This window comes from Chiloscyllium plagiosum, chromosome 15, assembly GCF_004010195.1.
Source record: "Chiloscyllium plagiosum isolate BGI_BamShark_2017 chromosome 15, ASM401019v2, whole genome shotgun sequence".
In the NCBI taxonomy this organism is placed as follows: Eukaryota; Metazoa; Chordata; class Chondrichthyes; order Orectolobiformes; family Hemiscylliidae; genus Chiloscyllium; species Chiloscyllium plagiosum.
The window spans coordinates 57623168-57647212 of NC_057724.1; the positions used below are offsets into that span (position 1 = coordinate 57623168).

Below are 24045 nucleotides of genomic sequence, written 5' to 3' on the forward strand. Positions count from 1 at the left end.
ATTATCTACCAGCATTCATGACATGATGCCGTAGGATTGCGGAACCTAAATCTGTTTTTATTTTGTTGTGGAATTACTTATCGCTGTGTATCACTTGCTGCTTATGCTATTTGATGTCTGTGAGATTGTGTTGCCATTAAAGTTTGCTACATTATGAATTCAAACCTATCTTCTCTGTTTAAAACATAAAAATAGACAACTTTACACACAAGTTGAAGTTCGTACTTTCTTCGGAGTTTCATGATTTGAGTTCACGCTGTCTTTTTTCAGATGTTCAGTCAAAATCCTGAAAGTTACTCCCCAGTTGTACTCTGCACCCAGTTAATGTAAGAAAGGCTCAAGAAAGGGTTCACCATCAGCTTTTTTGAGAGCAATTACAGCTGGGCAATAAATGCTCACTGCCTCTATTCCATGATTAATTTGTCTGTAAAAAGTGCCATGCTGAATATAGAATGAGTAGGTACTTGTCAGAATTCTTCACTCGGATGTTGGGTTGGGAGAATCGTGTTTTAAACTTGCTCTTGAAGGTTTTCTATTGTTAGTGCACCATAAGGTACAAGCTGTTTGTTTATATTGTAGCTCGCATTTCCACACATTAGAAACCTTTTACATTCTTCTTTTAACTTAATTTGTTTGCAAAACACATGTAATGCATGCCTTTTTAATGCTTTAATTTAGGACTTTTAGTTCCTTGTAAGATTCACCTCCAACTTTTTAATGATGAGCAATAATTGTTGTATTCATCGTTGTAAGTATAAATGTGAGAAAAGTTTTCTCATATATTGTACAATATAGAAAGTTATTTCAGTTGGTCACCTTGTGTTTATGCTGCACATGAACCACCCAGCATCTCTTTTTTTTTAACTAAATCCATAAATGTAACTCCTCTTGCTTTGTCCTTAAGTGTATATATGCAGTTTGCCTCAGTTACTTCTTCAGAAGGAGATTTTATGTTCTAGTGCTTGTGACATTAGCTCTATCTTTGGGCCAGCTCTGGGATCAAGTCCCATGCCTGGACTTGTTAGCCACTGAAAGTACACTTAGTAACATGGCCAACTGGTTGATTATCAGCCTATAAATCCTCCCAATGTTCCTGATAGCAGGCAGTAAGAGTGTGGCAGTTTGATGATCAGCCATTCTTCAGCAGGCAGTGGTAAATCACAGCAGTATTTACCCATAAGCTTGGAGCAGTCCAAGAGAGGTCTGCGGCCCTACAAAGACATGAGAAAATATAACCACAATCTACATTCTAATCGTTTTCTGGATAAAGAGGTTTCTCTTGCATCCCCTATTATTGATTGTCTTCACATTTATATCCTATATATGTACCATATCGAACCAGTATAGCAACGTAAAGACTTCCATTAGGCATTTTCCTTTTTTATGTGAAGAACACCAGCCTATTCAATATAAACAGTATTTACAATCTCAAGATAACATTCATTTTCAATGAAATCTTTCTTCCTCTTTCTGTTTTTTGTTGTAAGCTTTATTTCCATTATAAATTGCTATGTCCCCATTCCTGATGAAGGGCTTTTGCCCGAAATGTCGATTTTCCTGCTCCTCGGATGCTGCCTGAACTGCTGTGCTTTTCCAGCACCACTCTAATCCATATGTCCCCATTTGCATTGCAAATGGCCTTTGAAAACTTGTCATCTTGTAATTACACCACCTCACCAGAGGTGATATAGTAGTACCTCATTTTTGCATCCCCCTTCGGTTATACTGCAGAACAGTTCAGATGACCTCACCAAATATACTTCTCCAGTACTCAAATGCTTTTGCTATTTCAGTAGAAATAATGTAAAATCAATAGATTTAATAAATACTATATATTAATATAGAATCATGGTTTCAAAATAGGTATTGAATTAAAATTTGTGTAGCTTATCCAATTATTACTTCAACCTCATCTCATCGTTAGACCACACTTGGTCTTGACTTTCAAAATTATTGCAGATTTGTCAATAACATATCAAGCATCACATACAGCAAGCCACCCAATATCATAAATCCTCCAGCAAGATTTTCCATGTCTTTCTTTTTGGAAAGAACAACATTTGAGTTATCTGGTCCCTGTAAATTGCCCTGGCCTTCATAATATCCTCTCCATTACGTGACACATCACTGCTGGGTTTATGAAAAGTCATAAGCTCCAACTCACCTTGACCAAATAAATCTAGAGATGGGTTGGAAGTGTAGTCTAAATAAATTAAATAAAGATACCTCAAAAAGAATTGTTTGCAAATACAGCACGCAAAACCTTACTGAGATAGAAGATGGTACAGTAGGGTTTTTACTTGTGTTGTATTGAAGTGCATTGTTTATGTTATGTTTTGCCCTTGCAAAGTAGCAAGTCTGATCAATATGTATAAAATCACTGGCACAGCGCCAGAAGAGCTGGCAAAATACCCATACCCCTGAATATGAAAATGTGTAGTTAATAGACTTTGGAACTTATTCAGCAGGTATACATAACATTGTTCACCTAAAGTAAGGCAAGTACAAAATATTCAAATGTTAAAGATGTCAAACTGATAATATCTCAGGAGACGAAATTGTATGAAACTTCTTTTTGCACCATGATAATTTCTAGTTTTTACATACTTTGATCATAAACAGTATTTCAATGTTAGTGGAGAGTAAAGAGATTATAAAGAGAGATAATAATTGAATTTTCAACAAAACTACCAGATGATTGTTTCACCAAAAGATACCTCTCATCACTGTCCTGAATTTGATAATGCACCTATCCATTTACAAGGTACTGCATCCCTCTTTATCGAGTTCACAGGAACATGTATGACCTTTCCCAATTAATCCACCTTTAACATAGTGGTTTTCTTTTCCAGTTAGTTCTCTTCCAGATAGACTTCCCACCCCTGCCCCACGCCTCTCCAATCCAACATGCCACTTGTCTCCTTTGAGAGTTAAGCTGAGATTCTTCTTCCTCTCTATCAATCCACCCTCTTCCTCTGCTCTGACATCTCTCTCTCAAATTATGGCCAGCTACCTGTTCGCTTTCACTATCATTCATTTCTCCCTTTTCCATGGTGACCAAGTTACCTTTCACCTCTTGTTTCCCCTTCTCTTCATTTTCTTCTTTCCTGTCTTCTCTTACTGGCATCCATTACCAAATAGGCTACTTTTCTTTATCTTTAATGTCCTGGTAAATAATTATGTCTCAATCATTTATTTTCAGTGATGTTTACCACCATCTGTAGCAAACAATGTCAACTTAATTAATAATGCCCATATCCTGATCGTGAATATCTCTTTCTTAAAAACAGTTCCAGTGTTACTATTAGGAATTGTGGCTTTATGAATTCTATTTCCTGCTCGAAATACTCAGTGACCCTAGCTATTAGTGCGACAAGTCAGAGGGGCACTGAGATGGGGTGAGTTAGCAGTCAAACTCTGGGAGAAGTAGGACTTTGGATTGAGGCACTGAGTTTTGATTCTAACTCGATAACAAGGCTCCAAATGCTAGCATTCTCACTTTTCTCCCTCGAATTAAAAAGGTCATGATTCTCCCTAGTGCCACTTTCCCTGGAATTCTTCCTAAAGAGAGAGAGAGAGAAGTAAGTTGTGTCTCTGTGGTAGGGTGAAAGGGAATCAGGTGGAACCCTAGCAAAGTGCTGCATTAGATTCAGAATATTTAACACTGATGTACATCTGTTTAAAATATCTTCTGTTTTATATTTGAACAAGGTGGCATTACAGCTGTTAAATTCATGCGGTCAGGATGCAATGATTCATTCCACCTAGGCATTGCCTCCATTTCTAAAGAAGCTCAGATGCAAGTTGATGTAAACTGGGATAACTCAACACCACAATGTAGCATGATAGCAAATTCTGTCCTTTCAGCTGACTCTTCCTGTGGAAAAAAGAGAAAAGAGGGATGACTGCTAAAGAGATCTTTTAAACTTAATTTAAAATAAGACGAGAAGTCAGCCCAAATGGTGGTGGTGAAGAATGTCCATTGTCCAGGCCCTCTGAAGTTTACTTTTCACAGCCTTGATCTGTGCACTGCTATAGCTCGTGGTGCCTGAATATGCCTACATTTGAATGTGTCTGATAATCTGATGATACTAATGCCTGAAGCAGATGGCCATCAGCTTACATCTTAAAATAAGCATCAGGCATGATTTCTACAAGCCAGTATCATTCTCATAAAAATCCCATCACTACTTTACATTGCTATTAACAGAATAACAAAGTCATGAAACTCCTTTTCAATTAAAGCAGAGCAAATGGATTCTAAGGCTGGCTTAAAATTGAAGGATCTGAAAGTATCCGAAAATCTGTCCCTGCTATAAAATCTATGACAGGAATAGAAAAACCACAAATGTTGTATTTGAAAAGTAACAGTGACCAGTCCAATAGCATGATGCATATCTCTGAAATTATTATTGCTCTTGAAAACTTTGGTGAATTATCTACTGTGCTTTGGGCAACTCTCATGTTTTTGTCACTGTCTGGCAAAATGCACACCACAATTTGGCATTGTGTTGCTTCCCAAAGCTACAGTAATAACTGTTTCCCTCTGGAGAAGCTCTGTCTGTAGTAGGTGATAGCTCCTCCTTTTGTTTCTTTCTGTTAAGTCATTAGTTCCCAAGGCCAAGACATCTGGCTCTTTGTGCCATGCTGTCCTTCATATCAGTTGCTTTGTCCACTCTTATTTCAACTCCACTCTCTCCTTTCTAATTAGTCTGTTTAATTTCTTGCAGACCTCATGTACTCATTCAAATTCTCCAGTCCTTTTAAAGAAACCTCTGACCCCCTCCTTGACAATCATTGGAGCAATAAAGATTTTGTTTCTTTTAAATCTTCAAAGGTACAATTTGTTCTTGTGTCTCAAGTCCAAATAATAGCTATAATTCCTTCGCTTTGAATTCGATCTAGGTCTGCCTTCACTTTCACCAGAATCTCTGTGCTCTGGAGCCCATTTGCTGCTGTGTCTGAATGAAGGGAGTTTAAGTGTCACAGCAGGTAATTGAATTAGGGGAGGTGATGGCCTGGTGGTATCGCTGGATTGTTAATCCAGAGACCCAGAAAATGTTCTGGGGACCTGAGTTTGAAGCCTGGGGGAATTGCTGATTGTTGGAAAAAACCCATCTGGTTCACTAATGTTTGTTAGGAAGGGAAACTGCTAAATAAGCCTATGGCAACACTGGGAGCCCCTTTTAGATAAGTTTTGAATTGCCAACCTAATGGTTGAAATCTGTTACAATGAGAAACCTCACATAACAGTCTGATGAAACATTTTGAGGAAATGATTGAATTTACTTTTAACAAACATCTCTTTTGCTTTAAAAGGTGTGTATAAACCCGAACCACTTGGTGATTTTTGGTGGGCCCTCCTTGCTACAGGACTTCTTTTCTTCTATCATTTTACCTTTCTTCAGATCCTTGGCTTGGTGAGTACATTTTTCAAAAAGAATTCCCCAACACTAATGTAAAACATTTAGCATATGTATACATCTGTATTAACTTAACTTAGTTTTTCAAGAATTTTGTAGCATGATCTTGTATCATGTAATTTTCCTCGAGCGTTCAAGGGGGGATAAACAAATAAATAGATGGTATTTTAATTATTCATTGTCCAAGTTGCTTTCCGTTATCTAAATAAACACGTTATTGTCCTGATCAAATGAGAATGTACTCATGTCTCAGAGTCAAGTCTGCAAGGCACATGTGAGACTACACCACACAGCACATAGTCCAGGCTGACACTCCTCTAGTTCTTGAGGGAGTGCTGTGCTGGCAGAGGCATCAGCTATCCAATGAGTTAATGAAGTAAAGACCTTCTCAGGTGGATTATTCAAAAAATCCTATGACCTGCTTCAAAAGAGTTGGGAGTTATACCTGCTGACCTGACCAATAATCACCTTTCAATCATCATCTAAGAAACAGATTACCAAGTCATTTTGACATTAATGTTCGTAGCACTGTGCTGCCAGAAAATTGGCTCCTGCGCTAACTATATATCAACGATATTTCATTGATTGAGACGTGTTTGAGGATTGTATCCTCATGGAAGTGGTCACTGAGGGAAGTGGAATACAAAAATCTGAGAGAATATGCACATTGTCTATTTATACTGTTCTTCTTTTGTTGCATTCAAGCCAGCAACGATGAATGCTGTTAGGAAGCAGTATTATCATAGCTTCTTCATAGAAGATGAAAGGAGTTTATTTTTAACAGTACAACTGTTTGTCTTATAATTTTATCTGTTGTCACAGTAAATCAAAGGATAGATTCAATAAGTTGGGACTGTTCTCCTTGGAGAGAAGGCTGACAGGAGATTTTAAGGTTTTCAAAATCATGAGGGAGATAAGATAGGGAGAAGCTGTTCCCACTTGGAAATTAAAAAAGAACAAGGGATGATAGATTTAAAGTGAAATGCAAAAGAAGCAAGAATGATGTAAGGAAAAACTTTTCCACACAAGTTAAAAATCACACAACACCAGGTTATTGTCCAACAGGTTTAATTGGAAGCACACTAGCTTTTGGAGCATTGCTCCTTCATCAGGTGGATAGTAACCCATGGATATGCTGTAACAAAGTAAAATACTGAATGAAGGAGATGGCTGCAACTGCATTTTCCTGTATTATATGCTTTGGTTTTCAAATTTTAGCTGCGCAGGCTCAGCAATTCAGAATCACAGAAGTGTAATGACACAGGGGAGGCCACAATAAGTAGTTAGGATCTGAAATGCCTGTGTCAATACACTTGTGATTCTGAATTGCTGAGCCTGCGCAGCTGAAATTTGAAAACCAAAGCGTATAATACAGGAAAATGCAATTGCAGCCATCTCCTTCATTCAGTATTTTACTTTGTTACAGCATATCCATGGGTTACTTTCCAGCAAGTATAATGGGCCAGACCAACCCCTTTCAAAGACATCAGGGAGATAGCCTAGACCCTAACGTTTTCATATGTAAAGGCAAGTGTGAGGTCCTTTTGTTCCAGATGTAATTCAGTTGGTCAAACTCCTTAGCTTTAAGCAAAGCACACTTTTTATTCTTTTTTTGAGTTAAAATACAAACAAAAGAAAGAAAAATTGGAATAGCCTGTTGGAATAGTTAATAGAATAATAAATTATTTAACTACTAAACACCAACTATTCTAAATCAGTATCAGCTCATAAACACACCCTTGGCAAAGGCAAATTCAATAAAATATATTATCTCATCTACAATGTTTCTCCAGTCCAGGAGAAAACAACATGGAGGATATTCTGACAAAAAGACAGAACTCGAGCTTTTAGCTGTAGCCAAGAGAGATGCATGAAAACTTCAAAAGCCCAACAACTGTTGGAAGCTAAATGAAAACCCTAGTTCTATGGGAGCCTGACTCCACCCATTCAGGCTGCTTCTATTGTTCCAATCTGTTTTTAAAGAAAATCCCCAAGGCTCACAAGCTGTTTACTTTTACTAGCTTGGAGCAGACCATGTGGCAACTCTTTCTCAATTGTTCTTTTTTAACTAAAAGACAGTACACCTCTTAAAGCCATAATATCATCACACAAGATATTGCATGAGATTTTGATCTTTCTTAAAATGCTTTTGAGTAATGCTGTCATAATAAATGCAAAAGGAGGCCAGTTGTCCAAGATGCGTTTAGTGCAGCTATATCCTTTTTCTTGTCATGAACTGATGACACACTGCTTAAGATCTGTCTTCAGTTTATTGACCTTTTTAAAATGCATCTGTCAATTTTCCAAGTTTGTGTAGTTCTGACCATCTGATACCACTGTCAATGGAATCACTGAACAGTTAGAACATGATAAAAGGCAATTGGAAACATGAACTTCCTGCCAAGGTGCTGCAGATGTATACATGTTGGGAATTTCTGATGCACATCAGTAATGCAAGGTTAGACACTGGTCTCCCCTATACTTGAAGTCTTGGGCCATTTTTTATTCACTTTTCAACATTTTGGTGTCTGATGAACCCTTTTACTTTTAGCACAAGCATATTCTTTGCTTTACACTTAAAGACATTCTCTATGCTCCTGTTTTTGTTATAAAACAAACCAAATATGATGAATAGTTTGGTTTTCCCTCTCTCTCTTTTCCTTTGCTTTTGAGAGGTGCAGACAGTTGCTGGAGTGCAGCTGCATTACATAGAAGCCTGATAATCTATCGACATCGCCACTGTTGTAGAGAGTGTGTGGATTGAGTGGTGGGAGGCTCGTCAGAACATCAAAATCAGGTCTAGTCCTCTCCTTGTATGAGTTTTGACTAAATAATGGATGGCAATTAAGAGCAGAATGCAACCAATGTTGTTTCCTCCTTTCTGTACTCCAAGACGTTTTAATATCGGAATTTCATCTTTATCCTGGTCGGACAAAAAAAAATTACATGTTTTAAAATAATTTTTGACAAAATCTTTATTCTTTGTTAGCATTTTAAATGTCCTTGGAAAATGTTTGCTGAATGCATACAGCTGTTACAAATACAGTTGATATGAGTAATGCATTATTTAGTTAATATTTATGATATTGCTATATAGTTGCTCTGCCACCTGAAAAGATCTAATTAAACATTTATAATTAAAAAGAATTGATTTCCTGACAAGCAGCACAACTGGTATTCCTCAAGGGCTGACATTTACAAAGACAACTGGCTGAACAGATTATATCGTTGACTGACTGCTTGTTGAAATGGTGACAAATGCAGCTTACCTACTGGGCAATATAACCAGTCAAGACCACGAACACAAGAGAGAGATGCTGACAGTCTACAGGTGTACACACACTGCAATGATTGCTGATAGGCAGGGAGAAGAGATCCTGCAAAAAACCTGGCAGGAAATTGCAATTTGTAAACACGAGATTAGATTTCTGCAGAGTGTGGTGGGGAACAATTAGGAACATATGATGGGGTATTCAATTGTTTAAACAAGTTGATAAGGATTTTTTTTTCTGTAGGTTAGTGGATTCAGTAAATTTTTGTTAGTGTTGATTTTAGTTTGTTTGTTACAGTAAAAGTCCTAAAATGTGAATTTTGTCATGTGATTCTTTGCCTAGGTCACTGGGTAATTCACTTTTTTATACGTGTGATTGGTCTGTACAGGTATTTTAAACAGAGAGAGGTCATTTTCAGTTTGACTGTAACTCATGAGATAATGCAGGCATTGTATCTGAGTCACATCTATTTACAATCTGTTTTGATGACTTGGATGAGGGGATCAAAAGTAATTCCTCTAAATGTGCTGATGATTATAAAAGGAGTTGGGAAAATAAGCTCTGAAAAGGGTACCAAGTCTGTAAAGATATATTGATGGTTTAAATGAGTGGGCATGGACTTGTCAGTTGGAATGCAGTTTGGAGAAATGTGAAGTTGTCCACTTTGACAGGTAATAGAAAAACAGAATGTTTATTAAGAAGCAAGAGATTGGGAAGTGTTGGTATTCAGAGGGCCTGGGTGTCTTTGTACACAAATCACAAATTTGTACCTGCATGTTAGCAAGCAAAGGGTACATTAGTCTTTTGCTACAAAGAAATTGGAATATAAGAAGTCTTGCTGTAATGAATAACGGCCTTGTGAGATCAGACCTAGCGTGCTGGGTGTAGTTTTGGCTCCTTAAGTAAGAAAGGATAAACTTTGTGTGTGGGGAGTGCAAAGGTTGATTGTGTGGGGCAAGGCAAACAAAGTGATTGAGTAAATGTGCCCTGTATTCCCTTGAGTTTAAAAGAATGAAGGTATACTCAATGATATAAAATTCTTTAAGGACATGACGGTTGTTGCTAGAGGATGCTTTCCCTGGCTGAGGGGTGTAGAATTGCTGGTCACAATCTCAGGAAAAGATGTCAGTTGGGACTTTGAAGAAAAACATTTTTAGTTGGAGAATTTTGAATCTTATGGACTCTTCTGCCCCTACATGCTGTGAGTGCACCACTATTGAGCAAATTTAATACGACACTGGTTTTTGGTGCTTAGACTTTATGGTTATTGAAGGACATGGAGACGTCTGCTCTTTTTAAATCGAAGGTTGAAGTTCATCCATGATCTTATTGACTGGTGAAGCATGTCTGAAGGGAGGCATGGCCTATTTCTTTCTAATGATGTTACCGATGGAAGGGAAAAGAGCAATAGGAGAGTTGAGGAAACAGGGAGAATTAGGATCTGTCAAACCCAAATCTTGTACAGTACTATTTGACAGGGACAAGAGTGTGATGATGTGAAAAGATTTTGGAGGAATCTTAGTGTGACTCAATGCAGGGAGAATTGTTTTTCCCAGATTTTCCTGAGCAATGACATTAAAGACTGACTGACTGAAAAATAATCCGTAGCCCAATGAATCATGTATTGCAACATGTTCCAAACTATATACCTGTCATGGGTAATACTATCATCAATCTTCTAATAATAAAATTAAAAACTTACAGTACACTTTAAAAGGATGAGATTAGATGCTGTATGTGAAGGTTTTGTTCCAGAAGTTATACTTTGTTTCTGATTCAATGCTGTTTGATACAATCCAAATGGACAAAAAGGAGGAAGGATGCCTGCTGTGTCGATATCCATGTGTAAACTGGAAAGATTGTTGAGCCAACAGAGAGCAGCCTCCCTCAAACTTTCCACCCGTACAGTCTAATTGACCTTGGAACCTGTTTAGACTAAACTCACGAGCAATATTTTAGCAGCTTCCTTAAATACACAGACTTGTCAGCAGAATTAAACTATAACATGCTCCAGAACCCTTCAATACCTGGGAACAATGTAATAGGAGATAATATGCATAATTAATGTGTATACATCTATGCATAAATATTACATAAAATGTGTTCTTCAACCCTTAGCTGGTGAACAGGTCTAGGTAAATATTTCCATGCTGCTGTTTTAAATTTGCTTGCTGACAAAACACATTTTATTTGTTTAATATTGAATGTTACTTCATTGTTACAGTGTTTATTAAATGTTAAATTCTATGGAGCAATAGCTCTTTGAGATTTGCTGTCCAAATACTGTGCATACGAGAACCACACAATAATTTTCAGATGCCATTGTTGTCAAAGACTGTATAACTTAAAACGTCCCGTAGATTTTCTAGAATTTGGTATAGTGGTACAAAATGACAAAACACAGGCAAATTTTTCAATTCAAAAGATTATGTAACATCCAAATTTTATTTAGTATCTTGCACTTATTTTTATTCCTATCAATTTTAATTGAGAAAATTGCTGTATGTCTTTCCTCTGCAAAACATGAAGCTCAAAAGCAGGCATTGGAATGGGTTAGGATATGAGAAATGATTGGTCTTCCTGCCTGTGGTACAGGTGAGAGCAACATTCTTTTATTGCTTTATAAATGCTTCCTGTAACTTTCTTATCTTACAAGCTGTTAATAAAGGAGGTGAACATTTGTGGATCAATTGAGATTCCACTGGAATACAAGTCATATGTCTGAGGCAATTAAAGTACCAGCACAATACCCCTTCTTTGATTCAGCAAATTTCCTTACCAGGTCAATAGTTTGCTTTTGATGTCATCTACAGACTCCTACATGGCAGACTTCAAATGCCTTCTGTATATCCATATAAATAACATTCACAAACCCCATGCATCACATTATTTGCCTCTTTCAAAAACTCACTTTCTTCATATGATTCACCATTTACCAGTTCTGTTTAACCAGCTGAAAACCTTCAAGTTAAGAATAAGAAACTTTAAGGTAATAACTGTATTTTATTGTCTTCACTCATCTCACTTGTATGCAATCTCAAGTAACTTTGGAGAACATTGAACATTATACTAAACTTGCACTATTCTCTTATAATGACATGAATAGAATAAAAATAGAAACTGACTGGAAATCGATCTTGCATAGTTATAAAATAGGCAAAATATATTTCTTAATTTTACACTGACCTCATCTTGCTAAAGAGTTGTAAGTTTTGCCTTCTGAGAAATTGGAAAATGCACAAGGCCATATGTGAAAACTGCAGTATCCAGTTTTTTAATGACATTTGGATATAATGTTGCATGTTCCTAGTTTTGTAGTTTTGATATGCTCTGTTAGCTCTGAAATACTACAGTTATAGAGTCCTTTTTAGGTATGAACAACGCCATTAAACGCAAGATACAACCTATGGCTGTTTGGATGTTTGCAACACCCACCTTCTATTCATGTCATTATAAGAGAATAATGCAAGTTTAGCATAATTTTCCAAAGTTACCTTACATTGCACACAAGTAAGATGAGTGAAGACAATAAAATACAGTCATTAGCCTAAAGTTTTAGTACCAAATTTCTGTTCATGACTTCAAGGTTTTCAGCTGGTAAAGGTTTTCAAATGGAACTGGTAAATGGTGAATCATATGAAGAAAGTGAATATTTGGAAGAGGTGAATAATGTAATTCATGGGGTGTGAGTGATATTTATATGGACTTCCAGAAGGTAATTGATGAAGTCGACTAGGAGAAAGTGAGGACTGCAGATGCTGGAGATCAGAGTCAAGAGTGTGGTGCGGAAAAGCACAGCAGGAGTTTGTACATGACATCAAAAACAAACTTCTGGATTAGTGGTGCTGGAAGAGCACAGCAGTTCAGGCAGCATGCAAGGAGCTTCGAAATCGACGTTTCAGGCAAAAGCCATTCATCAGATGTTTTTACCATCAAAAACAAACTATTAATCTGGTAAAGAAATTTGCTGAATCAATGAAGGGTTATTGGGCAGGTGCTTTAATTGTCACAGCTGTACAATGTGTATCCCAGTGGAATCTCTGTTAATCCACAATGATTCACCTCCTTTGTTAACAGCTTGGATAATGAGAAAGAAAGCTACACAGCCTATCGTGCCAATGTTAAGCAGTATGAGCAGTGTAAATGTGAATTGCCAAAAAACTGTGGCAATTGGATTTCACTGCAGACTTAAAATCATAAAATTGAGTACTTTGTCAATTGTGAAAAGCTAGAAACATTGAAAGTCCAAAGAGACTTGAACATCCAGTTATATTTACATCAAAATGCCATGGATAGGGCCAAAATAGGACCAAAAGGACATTGGCATGTTGGTTATTATGTCCACAGGAACAGAATACAAAATTGTAGAAGTTACACTCCACAAGTCCTGTCTTTAATTCTGGCATCAGATATTAGATGGCATACAGTGTAGTTCTTTTAAATCAACCTATTGAGATATGTTATGATAACCTTTGAAACAGGTGGAACTTGAACCTTGACCTACTGGCCCAGAAGGAGGGACTTTACCACTCTGCCACAGCACACTACTGACAAAGGGAGTGTTGCTTACTAGAATGATAGCTGGGCTCCAAAAGGAAATCACAAGGTGACATTACATAATTGGGGTTGTAGTCCATGGAGTTTAGAAGACTAAGAAGAGATTTGATTGAAGGTTTCAAGGTATTAAGAAGAGGCGATAAGTTAGATTGATAGTATCCAAATTGGGGAGTCTAGAATGAGTGCAATAGCCAAAATATTAGTGCCAAACCTTTCAGAAATGAAGTTAGAAAATAATAAATGTGTGCTTGTGTCCATGGGAACCATTTGAGATACTTTGGGTAGATTCAGTGCCATCAATCCTTCTTACAGGAATTTGTTGAAGTTACTGAAGTCCACTGGGAAAGGACAGCCATGTGAAGCCTTCAGCAGAAGAGAGGCTTTGTTTTGATAAGTAGGATAGATTTATTAGGTAATGCTTAATAGCTAGTTGCATTATAGCTGTGTGACACTGGTCTCTTCTGAGATCCCCAATTAGACTTGAGTAGGTAAATATTACCCTTTGGCTACATGTAAGTTAGTACTGGTTAGCTCCCCACACATACAGTCCTTTCATATTCTTTATGGCTGAGTTTATTGCAAGTTATCTGTTAATTCTTTCTGATACTAGTTGCCTTATACAACAGGAAACGCTTTTAGACGCTTAGCACAATTGAAGTTTTGAAATAACAACAAATGCTAGATCAATTGTTAATGTCAAATCTGAGCTAGATTCTGGTTAAGAGATGTGGAATAGGAATATGGAGTATGTGGAGTTAGACTTGCTGTGATCTAATGAAATTGTGAAACTGGTTCTGGCTAAGTGGTCCATTCTTGTCCCTGTGCTTCTCCCCCCGATGCTTCTACCCAGTAATAATTTCCTCCGTATTTTGCTAATGTAATGACATTCTGTCTATCTGAATGTTCCATGGAAAGTTTATTGTACCGGATTTATTTTGGAATGTTCCTTTTGTGCATCTGCCCTCAGCATTTCATTACTTGTGTAAGTTGCAGCCTTTTTTTAAAATATCAGCCACTAATCAGGTTTTGAGAAGATTTGTAGCTCAGGTTGAGGTTCTGGATGTTGGTTTGCTCGCTGAGCTGGAAGGTTCATTTCTAGATCTTTTGTCACCCTACTAGGTAACATCTTTAGTGGGCCTCCAGACCAAATATTGAACTACAATCATCCCAACATTCACAAATGAAGCTACATTCACAAACGAAGCTACATCAGAACATTATTTCAGCGAGCCAACACACACTGCAGCACAGAGGAACTACGCAGAGCAGAGGAAAATCACCTATACTGAGTATTCAAAAAGAATGGGTACCTAGTGAACACTGTCCACCGATTTCTCAGCAACAAACCTAAACAAGCAGACAAAACACGTCCAGAAACCCTAGCCACTTTCCCCTACATCAAAGACATCTCGTAAATGAATGCCAGACTACTCAGACCCCTTGGCATCATGGTAGCCCACAAACCCACCAACACACTAAAACAGCAGCTAGTGAACTTAAAAGTCCCTATACAGACAACAAGCAAAACTAATGTCATTTACAAAATACCGTGCAAGAACTGTAACAAACACTACATTGGACAAACAGGCAGAAAACTAGCCACTAGGATACATGAACATCAACTAGCCACAAAACGACATGACCCTCTCACACTAGCTCAGTGAGCACACCTACATCCAGATCAGCCACTAATTTAAATTCTCAGTTTTCGTGGCAGATCTTTCTCCTTTGCCACACACTAGAGGTAAACCAGTATCCTCTGTCCCGTGCCTTGAGTTTTGAGATGATCATTTTGTTTCAATGTTGTTTGTCCCCACTGCCATGTTTAATTATATTTTCCTTAAATATTTAATTATCATATTATTCAGAGCATAATGAGCTGCATCAGTTTGATATTGTGATGACTGTGTAGAGTTCTTCAGTCACACGTCTGCTACATGTAAACTTGATTCTAGATATCACTCCAAATAATAAGTTGAAAACGTTGATTGAACCAAAAGCAAAATGTTGGAATTATTTTCAAATGCAATTGTTATATTTTTAAAACTTCATTTTGCGCAGATTTCCCGACCTACTATATTTATGAAGTAAACTGAATGAGGATAATTGTAGCATTATAACCATTAGTTCACTAAACTATAAAATCATGGCAAGTTGCAAATAATAAATGCCTGAAATATTAAGCTAGTCTTGCAGTAAGAACAAATTTGCATTTATATAGCCCCTTAACATGTCTCCCAGACTCTCACAATGAATTACTTCAAAGTTTGTGTCATGTAGATAAATAGTTGCAGCTATTTTTCACACAGCAAGGTCTCTTGAACAACAGGAATACCAATATCCAGTTAATGGTGCTGTAGTCTGAGGGTGGAATGATAGTCAGACTGCAACTGTGCTTTTCAGATAATGACATGGAGCCTTTAAACTCAGCAAAATAGAGTTTTGTTTAACATTTCATCCAAAGCAGGTCTTTGTTTGCATTGCGTTAGCCTTTATTTGTCTAAACTCCCAAAATGAACCAAAACTGACCAACTGTGGAAAAAAAGAATGTTGGCAAATGGCCCAAGCTTTTACTATTACAGTTAAAAGCAAATGAGAATTTAGCCAACAGAAAATCCTTGCTAATATTTTCCGACCACTTCTGAGAATTGAATCTTATATTGAGAGCAGGTATTGCACTAAACCTTAATGAAATATCTTGGACTCTTTTTGCCAGTTTGGGCCATCCAGTAATCCAGGAACACAAGTTATGTTCTGAAGCTTGCATCCCACCATGGCAGGTCGTGAAATTTGAATTGGATAAAATCTGGAATCTGATCGTATAAACCTTTGCTGATTGTAAAAGGCCACCCAGGTCACTGATGACTGAATCTTTGGAGAAACTTAGCAGATCTGGCAGCATCTGTGGAGAAAAGCGGAGTTAACATTTCAGGTCCAGTTACCCTTCTTGAAGACCCTTCATGAAGAAGGGTAACTGGACCTGAAGCATTAACTCTGCTTTCTGTTCACAGATCCTGCCAGACCTGCTGAGTTTCTTCAGCAATTTCTGTTTTTGTTTGATTTCCAGCATCTCATAGACGTATGGCATGGAAACAGATCCTTCAGTCCAACTTGTCCATGCTGACCTGGATTCCTAAACTGAACTAGTCCCATTTGCCTATGTTTGGCTCATATCTCTTTAAACCTTTCCTATTGCATACCTGTCAAACTTTCTTTTAAATTTTGTAACTGTACCTGCGTCTAGGCCTTCCACCATAGAAGCACCACTCTGTGTGAAAATATTGCTCCTCTTTCCCCCTCACTTTCAACCTATGCCCTTTAGTTTTGAACTTACCCCACCCCAGGGAAAAGACTGTTGTTATTCACCTTATCTATGCTGATGAAATCCCCATGATTTCTTAAACCCCTCAACCTTATTCAGGGAATAAGTCTCAGTCTACCCAGCATTTCCGTATAAGTACAAAGGGATCTGGGAGTGCTAGTCGAGGATTCTCTAAAGGTAAACATGCAGGTTGAATCCGTGATTAAGAAAGCGAATGCAATGTTGTCATTTATCTCAGAGGGTTGGAATATAAAAGCACTGTTGTGCTACTGAGACTTTATAAAGCTCTGGTTAGGCCCCATTTGGAGTACTGTGTCCAGTTTTGGTCCCCACACCTCAGGAAGGACATACTGGCACTGGAGCGTGTCCAGCGGAGATTCACACGGATGATCCCTGGAATGGTAGGTCTAACATACAAGGAACGGCTGAGGATCCTGGGATTGTATTCATTGGAGTTTAGAAGATTAAGGGGAGATCTAATAGAAACTTACAAGATAATACATGGCTTGGAAAGGGTGAACGCTAGGAAATTGTTTCCGTTAGGCAAGGAGACTAGGACCCATGGACAGAGCCTTAGAATTAGAGGGGGTACATTCAGAACAGAAATGCGAAGACATTTCTTCAGCCAGAGAGTGGTGGGCCTGTGGAATTCATTGCCGCGGAGTGCAGTGGAGGCCGTGACGCTAAATGTGTTCAAGGCAGAGATTGATAAATTCTTGATGTCACAAGAAATTAAGGGCTACGGGGAGAATGCGGGTAAGTGGAGTTGAAATGCCCATCAGCCATGATTGAATGGCGGAGTGGACTCGATGGGCCGAATGGCCTTACTTACACTCCTATGTCTTATGGTCTTATAACTCAAACTCTCTGGTCTTGGTAACGTTCCTTTAAATCTTTTGTACACCCTTTCCAATTTAATAATATCCTTCCTATAGCAGAGTGATCAGAATTGTATGCAGTATTCCAAAAGTGGCCTCATCAACCTCCTGTACAGCTGCAACATGACGTCCCAAATCCCGTATTCATTGTTCTGACTAACAAAGGCAAGTGTACCAAAAGCCCTCTTCACCATCCTGTCTACCTGTGGCACCACTTTCAATGGTACCACTTACTATGTACCTGAACCCCTAGGTCTTTCTGTTTGATAACATTCCCCAATGCCCTACCATTAATTGTGTAAATCCTGCTCTGGTTTGACTTACCAAAATGAAACGCCTCACATTTATCTCAATTAAACTCTCTGCCACTCCTTAGCCAATTGGCCCAGCTGATCTAGATCCCTTTGTAATCTTAGGTAACCACCATCACTGTTTACTATACCACAAATGTTGTCATCTGCAAACTTACTAACCATGTTTCCATATTCTCATCAATATCATTTAAATAGATGATAAACAACGGTGGACCCAGCACTGCTACCTGCAGAACACTGCTGGTGTCAGGCCTCTAGTCTGAGAAACAACCCTCTACCACTACCCTGTGTCTCCTACAGTCAAATCAATTTTGTATCTAGTCAGCAAGGTCTTCCTGAATCTCATGTGATCTAACTTTTACTAATCAGTCTATCATTCAGAACCTTGCCAAAGGCTTTACTAAAGTCCTTGTAAACAATGTATACCGCTCTACCCTTCTCTATCCTCTTGGTCATGTTTTCAAAACACTCAATAAAGTTTGTGAAACACGATTTTTCATAGACAATACTATGCCGATTACCTAATCAGTCCTTGCCCCTCCAAATACATTTAAATTCTGTCTCTCAGACTCCCCTCCAAAACATTATCCACCACTGATGTCAGACTCTCTGATTCTTAAACAAAGGCACAATATTAGCCACCCTCCAGTCCTCTGGCACTTCACCCGCACTGTAGTTGATACAAACATCTACGTTAGGGGCCTGCAACTTATTCTCTATCTTCCCACAATATCCTTGGATATACTTGATCAGGTCCTGGTGACTTATCTACCTTTTAAATCTGCAGTTCTTTGTTCTATTTAAGAAAATCTTAAATCTTACTACATGTAACTCCAAATCTACAGCTATGTAGTTTTCTCTGAAATGGCCAAGAGAGCCCTGCTGTTCCAAGACCATTAAAGACAGGCAATAAATACTGGCCTAGCCAGGACTATTCCATGAATGAATTTTGTAAAATACTATCACGGGCAATCATACTTTTGTGTACTTCACTTTGTTTACTTTCCTAATTTCTTGCTTACTTCAGAGCTGCTGTTGGCAGCAAAATTAAGTGCACAAACAGTGTACAGTTTCTTTTTGTCTCTGAGCATTTCTGTCTACCTTTGTGGTGCTTAATGTAAATATTCTGTCACAAAGTTAGGATTGCATCCATATTTATGTGGAAAGCATGCACTGACCTGTTGCTATAAACAGCAAATTAATTATAGTGTGTATATGTAGTAACTATAAAGAAATATATTTGTGTATATTGGTGCATCTCTGAAAACTCTAATCAGTAGTTTCTTTCTAGAGCATCTCAATACGTTTGAATCTCTGCGTGTTCAACATAACTCATTAATGCATCAGTCTTTAGCTATGATTCATTTTAAATGAGTATCATCTTTTAAAGTCTCTAAATGGCAGCTGGAAAAATAGCAGCAGAAATGACATATTGGCATGGCAAACATTTGAAAGACCAGGGAATTATATTTAGCTGCATAAATGCAAGGCCGCTTAGTGATGATACTAGTTTCATGTTAAGCGCCATAATCCTGACTCGTGCTTCTGTGAAAGCCACTTGATGTTGTAGCCAATTGCATTCTAGCTTGGTAAGTTGCAAGTCTGGGTTGGCTACTCCCCAATGAGAGCTCTTGGTTTTATGTGGAAGTGAGAAATTTTCACAGAGGCTACAGGCAAAAGCCTTGTAAGGTTAAGTTCTATTCCAATGTAATTTATGGGACAAAGATAGAAAAAAAACGTTCCCATAAAATTCAACAGTTGCCCTTTGCTAAAGAACGCAAACTAGAAGAGAAGAACAATGAATTTTGTCTTAGTTAATGTCTCATGGTCAATTAGGATATGAAGGGGCCTGTCAATGACAGTAGGAACAAGAAATATTTGAAAGAAGAATGGAACAAATCTAGGATCTGTGGACCACTCAGCAGAATATCTCAAAGGTAAAGAAGAAAATCTAGAAACCAAAAATGTAACATCGAATACCCAGAGATTTCTAAATGAAAGGTATGACACCAGGGATTTCTGTGGAACAAAGAGACGGGAGTGTTTGTCCATAGATATCTGAAGGTGGAAGGGCATGTTAGCAGGATGGTGAAAAAAGCATATGGGACACTTGCCTTTATCAATTGAGACATAAACTACAAAAGCAGGGAAGTCATTTTGGAGTTGTACAGAACTTTGGTGAGACCACAGCTACAGTAATGTGTGCAGTTCTGGTTGTCACCTTAGATGAAGGATGTGATTGCACTGGAGGGAGTGCAGAGGAGATTCATCAGGATGCTACCTGGGATGGAAAATTTAAAAGTTATGAGAAAAGTTTTGGTAGGCTCAGGTTATTTTCGTTCGAGTAGAGAAGACTGAGGGGCAATCTGATTGAGGTATACATGATTATGAGGGATAAGGAGCAATTGTTTCCCTTAATTGTAGGGTCAGTCACAAAGGGATGCAAGTTCAAGCTGAGGGGCAGGAGGCTTGGGGGGGGGGGGGGGAAATGTGAGGAAAAGTTTTGTTTTTACCCTGAGGGTGGTGATGTCTGGAATGTGCTGCCTCACATGCTTTTAAAAAAGGACTTGAATGAGCAATTGGCATGTCATAATATTTGAGGCTATGGGCCAAGTGTTGGAAAATGAAATTAGATTGAGGATTGGGTGTTTCTCACGTTTCAGTGCAGACTTGATGGGCCGAAAGGCCTCTTCTGCCTGTATGATTCTATAGAGAACAAAATTAAAGAACTGTGGGTGCTGAATCTGCAAACATGTTTTACATTTTAAAAAAACTGGAAAAACCTAGCTGCTCAGGTGGCATTTGCAGAGAGAAACAGGGTAAAGATTTCAGCTTGATGATCAGTCATCGGAGTTCTGAAATAGCAATGTAATAATGACTAGGCAATACATTTTTGAGATAATGGTTAAGGGATAGATATTGCCCAGCACCCTGGAGAATTTCTCTGCTCTTCTTTTGAAATATGCCTTGAGATATTTTAACTCATTTCAGAGGGCTGTCATTTTAATGATTCATCTGAAAGGTAGCACTGCTGTCTGTGTAGCACTATTGAGTAATACACTCTGTCAGCTAGGATTATGGTCATTCATGCTATGCAAGCGCTGGACAATGACTTTCTCCAACATGATAAAAGTTATTCATTGCCCCTCGCTATTCTGTGGCATTACCATCATTGAATCTCCCAATATCAGGATCAATGGGGTTACCATTGATCAGATGGTAATGGTCATATAAGTTGGACCACTCACATAAAAACTGTGGCAATGAAAGTGGCTCAGAAGCAAGGAATTCCCCAGTGAGCAACTCACCTTTTTGTCTCCCTTCCTAACAATAGTGTCGTTGTCCCTACACACCAAGGACTGCAGTGGTAATGACCGACTTATGACTGCCTTCTCCAGAGTATTTATGATCTGGGCATCACTAGCTGGATATTTATTGCTTATCACCAAGTACAAAAAAGAATCTCTAGAATGGGGCTTGAACTTGCAACTTCCTTTCTTAAACATGAGAGTTAAGCCCACTGTCAATAGTGATATGAAAGAGGAAGTAAAAACCTACCTGGAATCTGCTGCATCTGCAACTTACCAAAGGTTTCCAAAATTAAGATGCACCAGATCTGAACAATGGGATCTTTTTTCAAAAGTCAGTGGAGCTAATCTAGAATACAGAATGTTTTCTTCCCGTAACAAGGGTTAATGAAGTGATTAGCAGGATTATTAATAATACTTTATGTTGTTAATTATTTTTTGCTCGCAGCCAAACAAAATAAATCAAGATTTCCTCTGTAAAGCAGAATTGCCTTCCAGAATTAGATCACTCCCTTTCAATATGGAGTCTCCTTCTCAAACGTTTCTCCAAGATGGGCTCACCTCCAGACGAAACAAAAACAGCAGTTGTTGAAAAAGCTCAGTGTGTCTGGCAACATCTCTGAAGAGAGATCAGAGTTAATGTTTCAGGTCCAATGACCCTTCATCATCTCCTGATGACTTGGTTAATGATGCCTAACTCACAATCTGTTGAGTAGGGTGTGGAAAGTCACTTCCTTCACTTTTCAAATAGGATCTTTCTTCCTGTCTCCCAGAATAACTTATTCCAAATTTAGCACTAGTCCATACACCACACGATATCAAAACAAGTACAATGTTCCAGCCACAATATAAAATCTCCCAATCTGATGGGAATAAAGTTCAATGTTATAAAACCTAAAACCAAATTGCCTATATACTAACAACGTATTACAGAGGAAAAATTCTTTAAAGAAAAACTGCACTCTCTAGATTTGCTACTCCTCTAAATTCCCAGTCAAAATTGATCATCAAAAATAAAATCCTTCAAGCAGGGTTCTGCTACTCTGCAAATTTGTACTTTTAAAATAACTCCTGCTTGGGGATATAAACTAAAATCTTCCTCTTACAAACATATTGTTTTATTAAATTGCTTTTTCTCTATCTCTTGCTTATAGCCTACAACAAAATAAAACCATGGCGCTTTTCTTTGCAAACATAACATTGTGTTTATCTTATTTTTAAGGTCACAGAAGTTAATTTGAACAACATGCTTTGTCCAGCAATTTCGGACCCATTTTATAGCTCCTGGTATCGGGTCTGGGCATCGGGACATCAAACGTTGATGACGGTGACGCATGGGAAGTTGGTTACTCTTCTCTTCTATGCTGCTGCTCCTGCTTGCAAGTACTTGGTAGATATGGTCAAGTTGCCAATGAAGAAAATAATTTGAAATGTTGCAGCAGATCTTACATGGCAAAGTATAATATTTAGATTTTTTTTTCAACTGGTGGCAGAAGATTTAGAAAGGTAGATTTAAAACAAAGGCTGCAAACAGTGGCAAAATTAGTGGCCTTAAGGGATCTTTATCTGAAATGATTTTGTACTTTTTGAAATACAATGAAACTGAATGTTCTTTACAACTTCAGATTTAAATGAGCAAGTTCAAAAAATATAATTATCACGATAGAAAGTGAACAGTCGTGAAAGGTACAGGAAAAGGTTTGGACAGATTATTTGCTCTGTTTTGCCTTCCCATGTATTGTCTCTGACGACAAAAGTGCTGTTATCTAATATGTTTCCACTGAAGTAGCTTTTGAGTAACTATAATTGAGCAATCCATCCAAATAATTGGAAATATTAAGTTATGGAGTTCAAGGAAACTAATGGAAATTATTCTGTTATGTTTTTTTTCTCACAACATGAGGAAGCTAGTTTATTTATGCATTATATGAAAATGTCACAACATTACTTACAACACTCTTGCAGAATTGTTCTATGTTGAATCAACCTGTATTAACTCCTATCTCATCTTTTTGAGGTTTTCATTGTTTTTAAACGAGTGGATGTGTTGACCATATGGTAGACAGGAAGCTAGGCCAGTAAGTTGATCCCAGGCTTCAACCGACAGTACTTTACTACTGCTTGGTAATGGCTGTTACTCTGTGTGGTTCACAGTCTGTTTGGTATTTTATATAGGTGACAGAACTTTAACCAAAAATGTACTCTCATGAACTTGCATTATAACGATATACTGCCCATGTAAAGCAACTATTTACTGTTTATTTTTGCTCCATTCTTAAATCCCTTAAGTTACATCTGTACAATTCTAAAGATTTTTAGAACCAACAAAGATATTTTTACCTATTGCCCAATTAATTCTATTTCCCAGACTATGTTAATTTTAGGTGTATGCTGGGTTTAGATATAGTTCCAGCTGATGTACGCCTGTAGGTGTTGCAATGATACTTGTGCATATGTATCTGTGTTGTGGACTTTGTCAGAGATAAAAACTTTGTAATTATGTTCCCTATTGTGCAACGTGAATCTAGTATTAAGATCTAGCCTTAAAGAAATAATTTTAATGGTTACTTGTACTTTGTGTTTGTGATAAAAAGAAAGTGTTTATGTGGCATGTAACTAGTTGACCAAAAGCACTATCCTTGTTATATAAGTAAAGATTGGCTGTGTGGTATAAGGCAATCCTATTAAAAAAATCATTAATAACAGGAGGTTAAAAAATCTAAAGCTATTTCCTACCATATTAAACATTCCAAAAATGTTTTCCCTATTAGCAAGTCAAAAAAACTCTTATACGAAACCAGAATATATTTTCCTGTGATAATGTACAGAGAAATATTCAGCTTGACTCTGGGGATGTTTCTTTTTCCCCAGTTTTGGTATTTTGTATTTCTTTTAATACATGCAAGCAGAACACTGTGAAACAGTATTTGGTTGGCTTCGTGTCAACCCTGTTCCTTGTCCCATATCTTAC

The 24045-nt window shown here is 37.8% G+C and overlaps 1 protein-coding gene across 1 annotated transcript in view; it reads left to right on the plus strand.

Moving 5' to 3' along the window:
* The window catches only part of LOC122557564 (transmembrane protein 164-like), a 31081-nt gene extending 8049 nt beyond the window's left edge, over positions 1 to 23032 (plus strand). The window contains exons 3-5 of the mRNA XM_043705311.1: positions 3394 to 3398; positions 5320 to 5420; positions 22297 to 23032. Coding sequence (XP_043561246.1) covers positions 3394 to 3398; positions 5320 to 5420; positions 22297 to 22503 — 313 coding nt within the window. The 3' untranslated portion in view covers positions 22504 to 23032. The remainder of the gene's footprint in view (positions 1 to 3393; positions 3399 to 5319; positions 5421 to 22296) is intronic.
* Positions 23033 to 24045: the final 1013 nt, after the last annotated feature.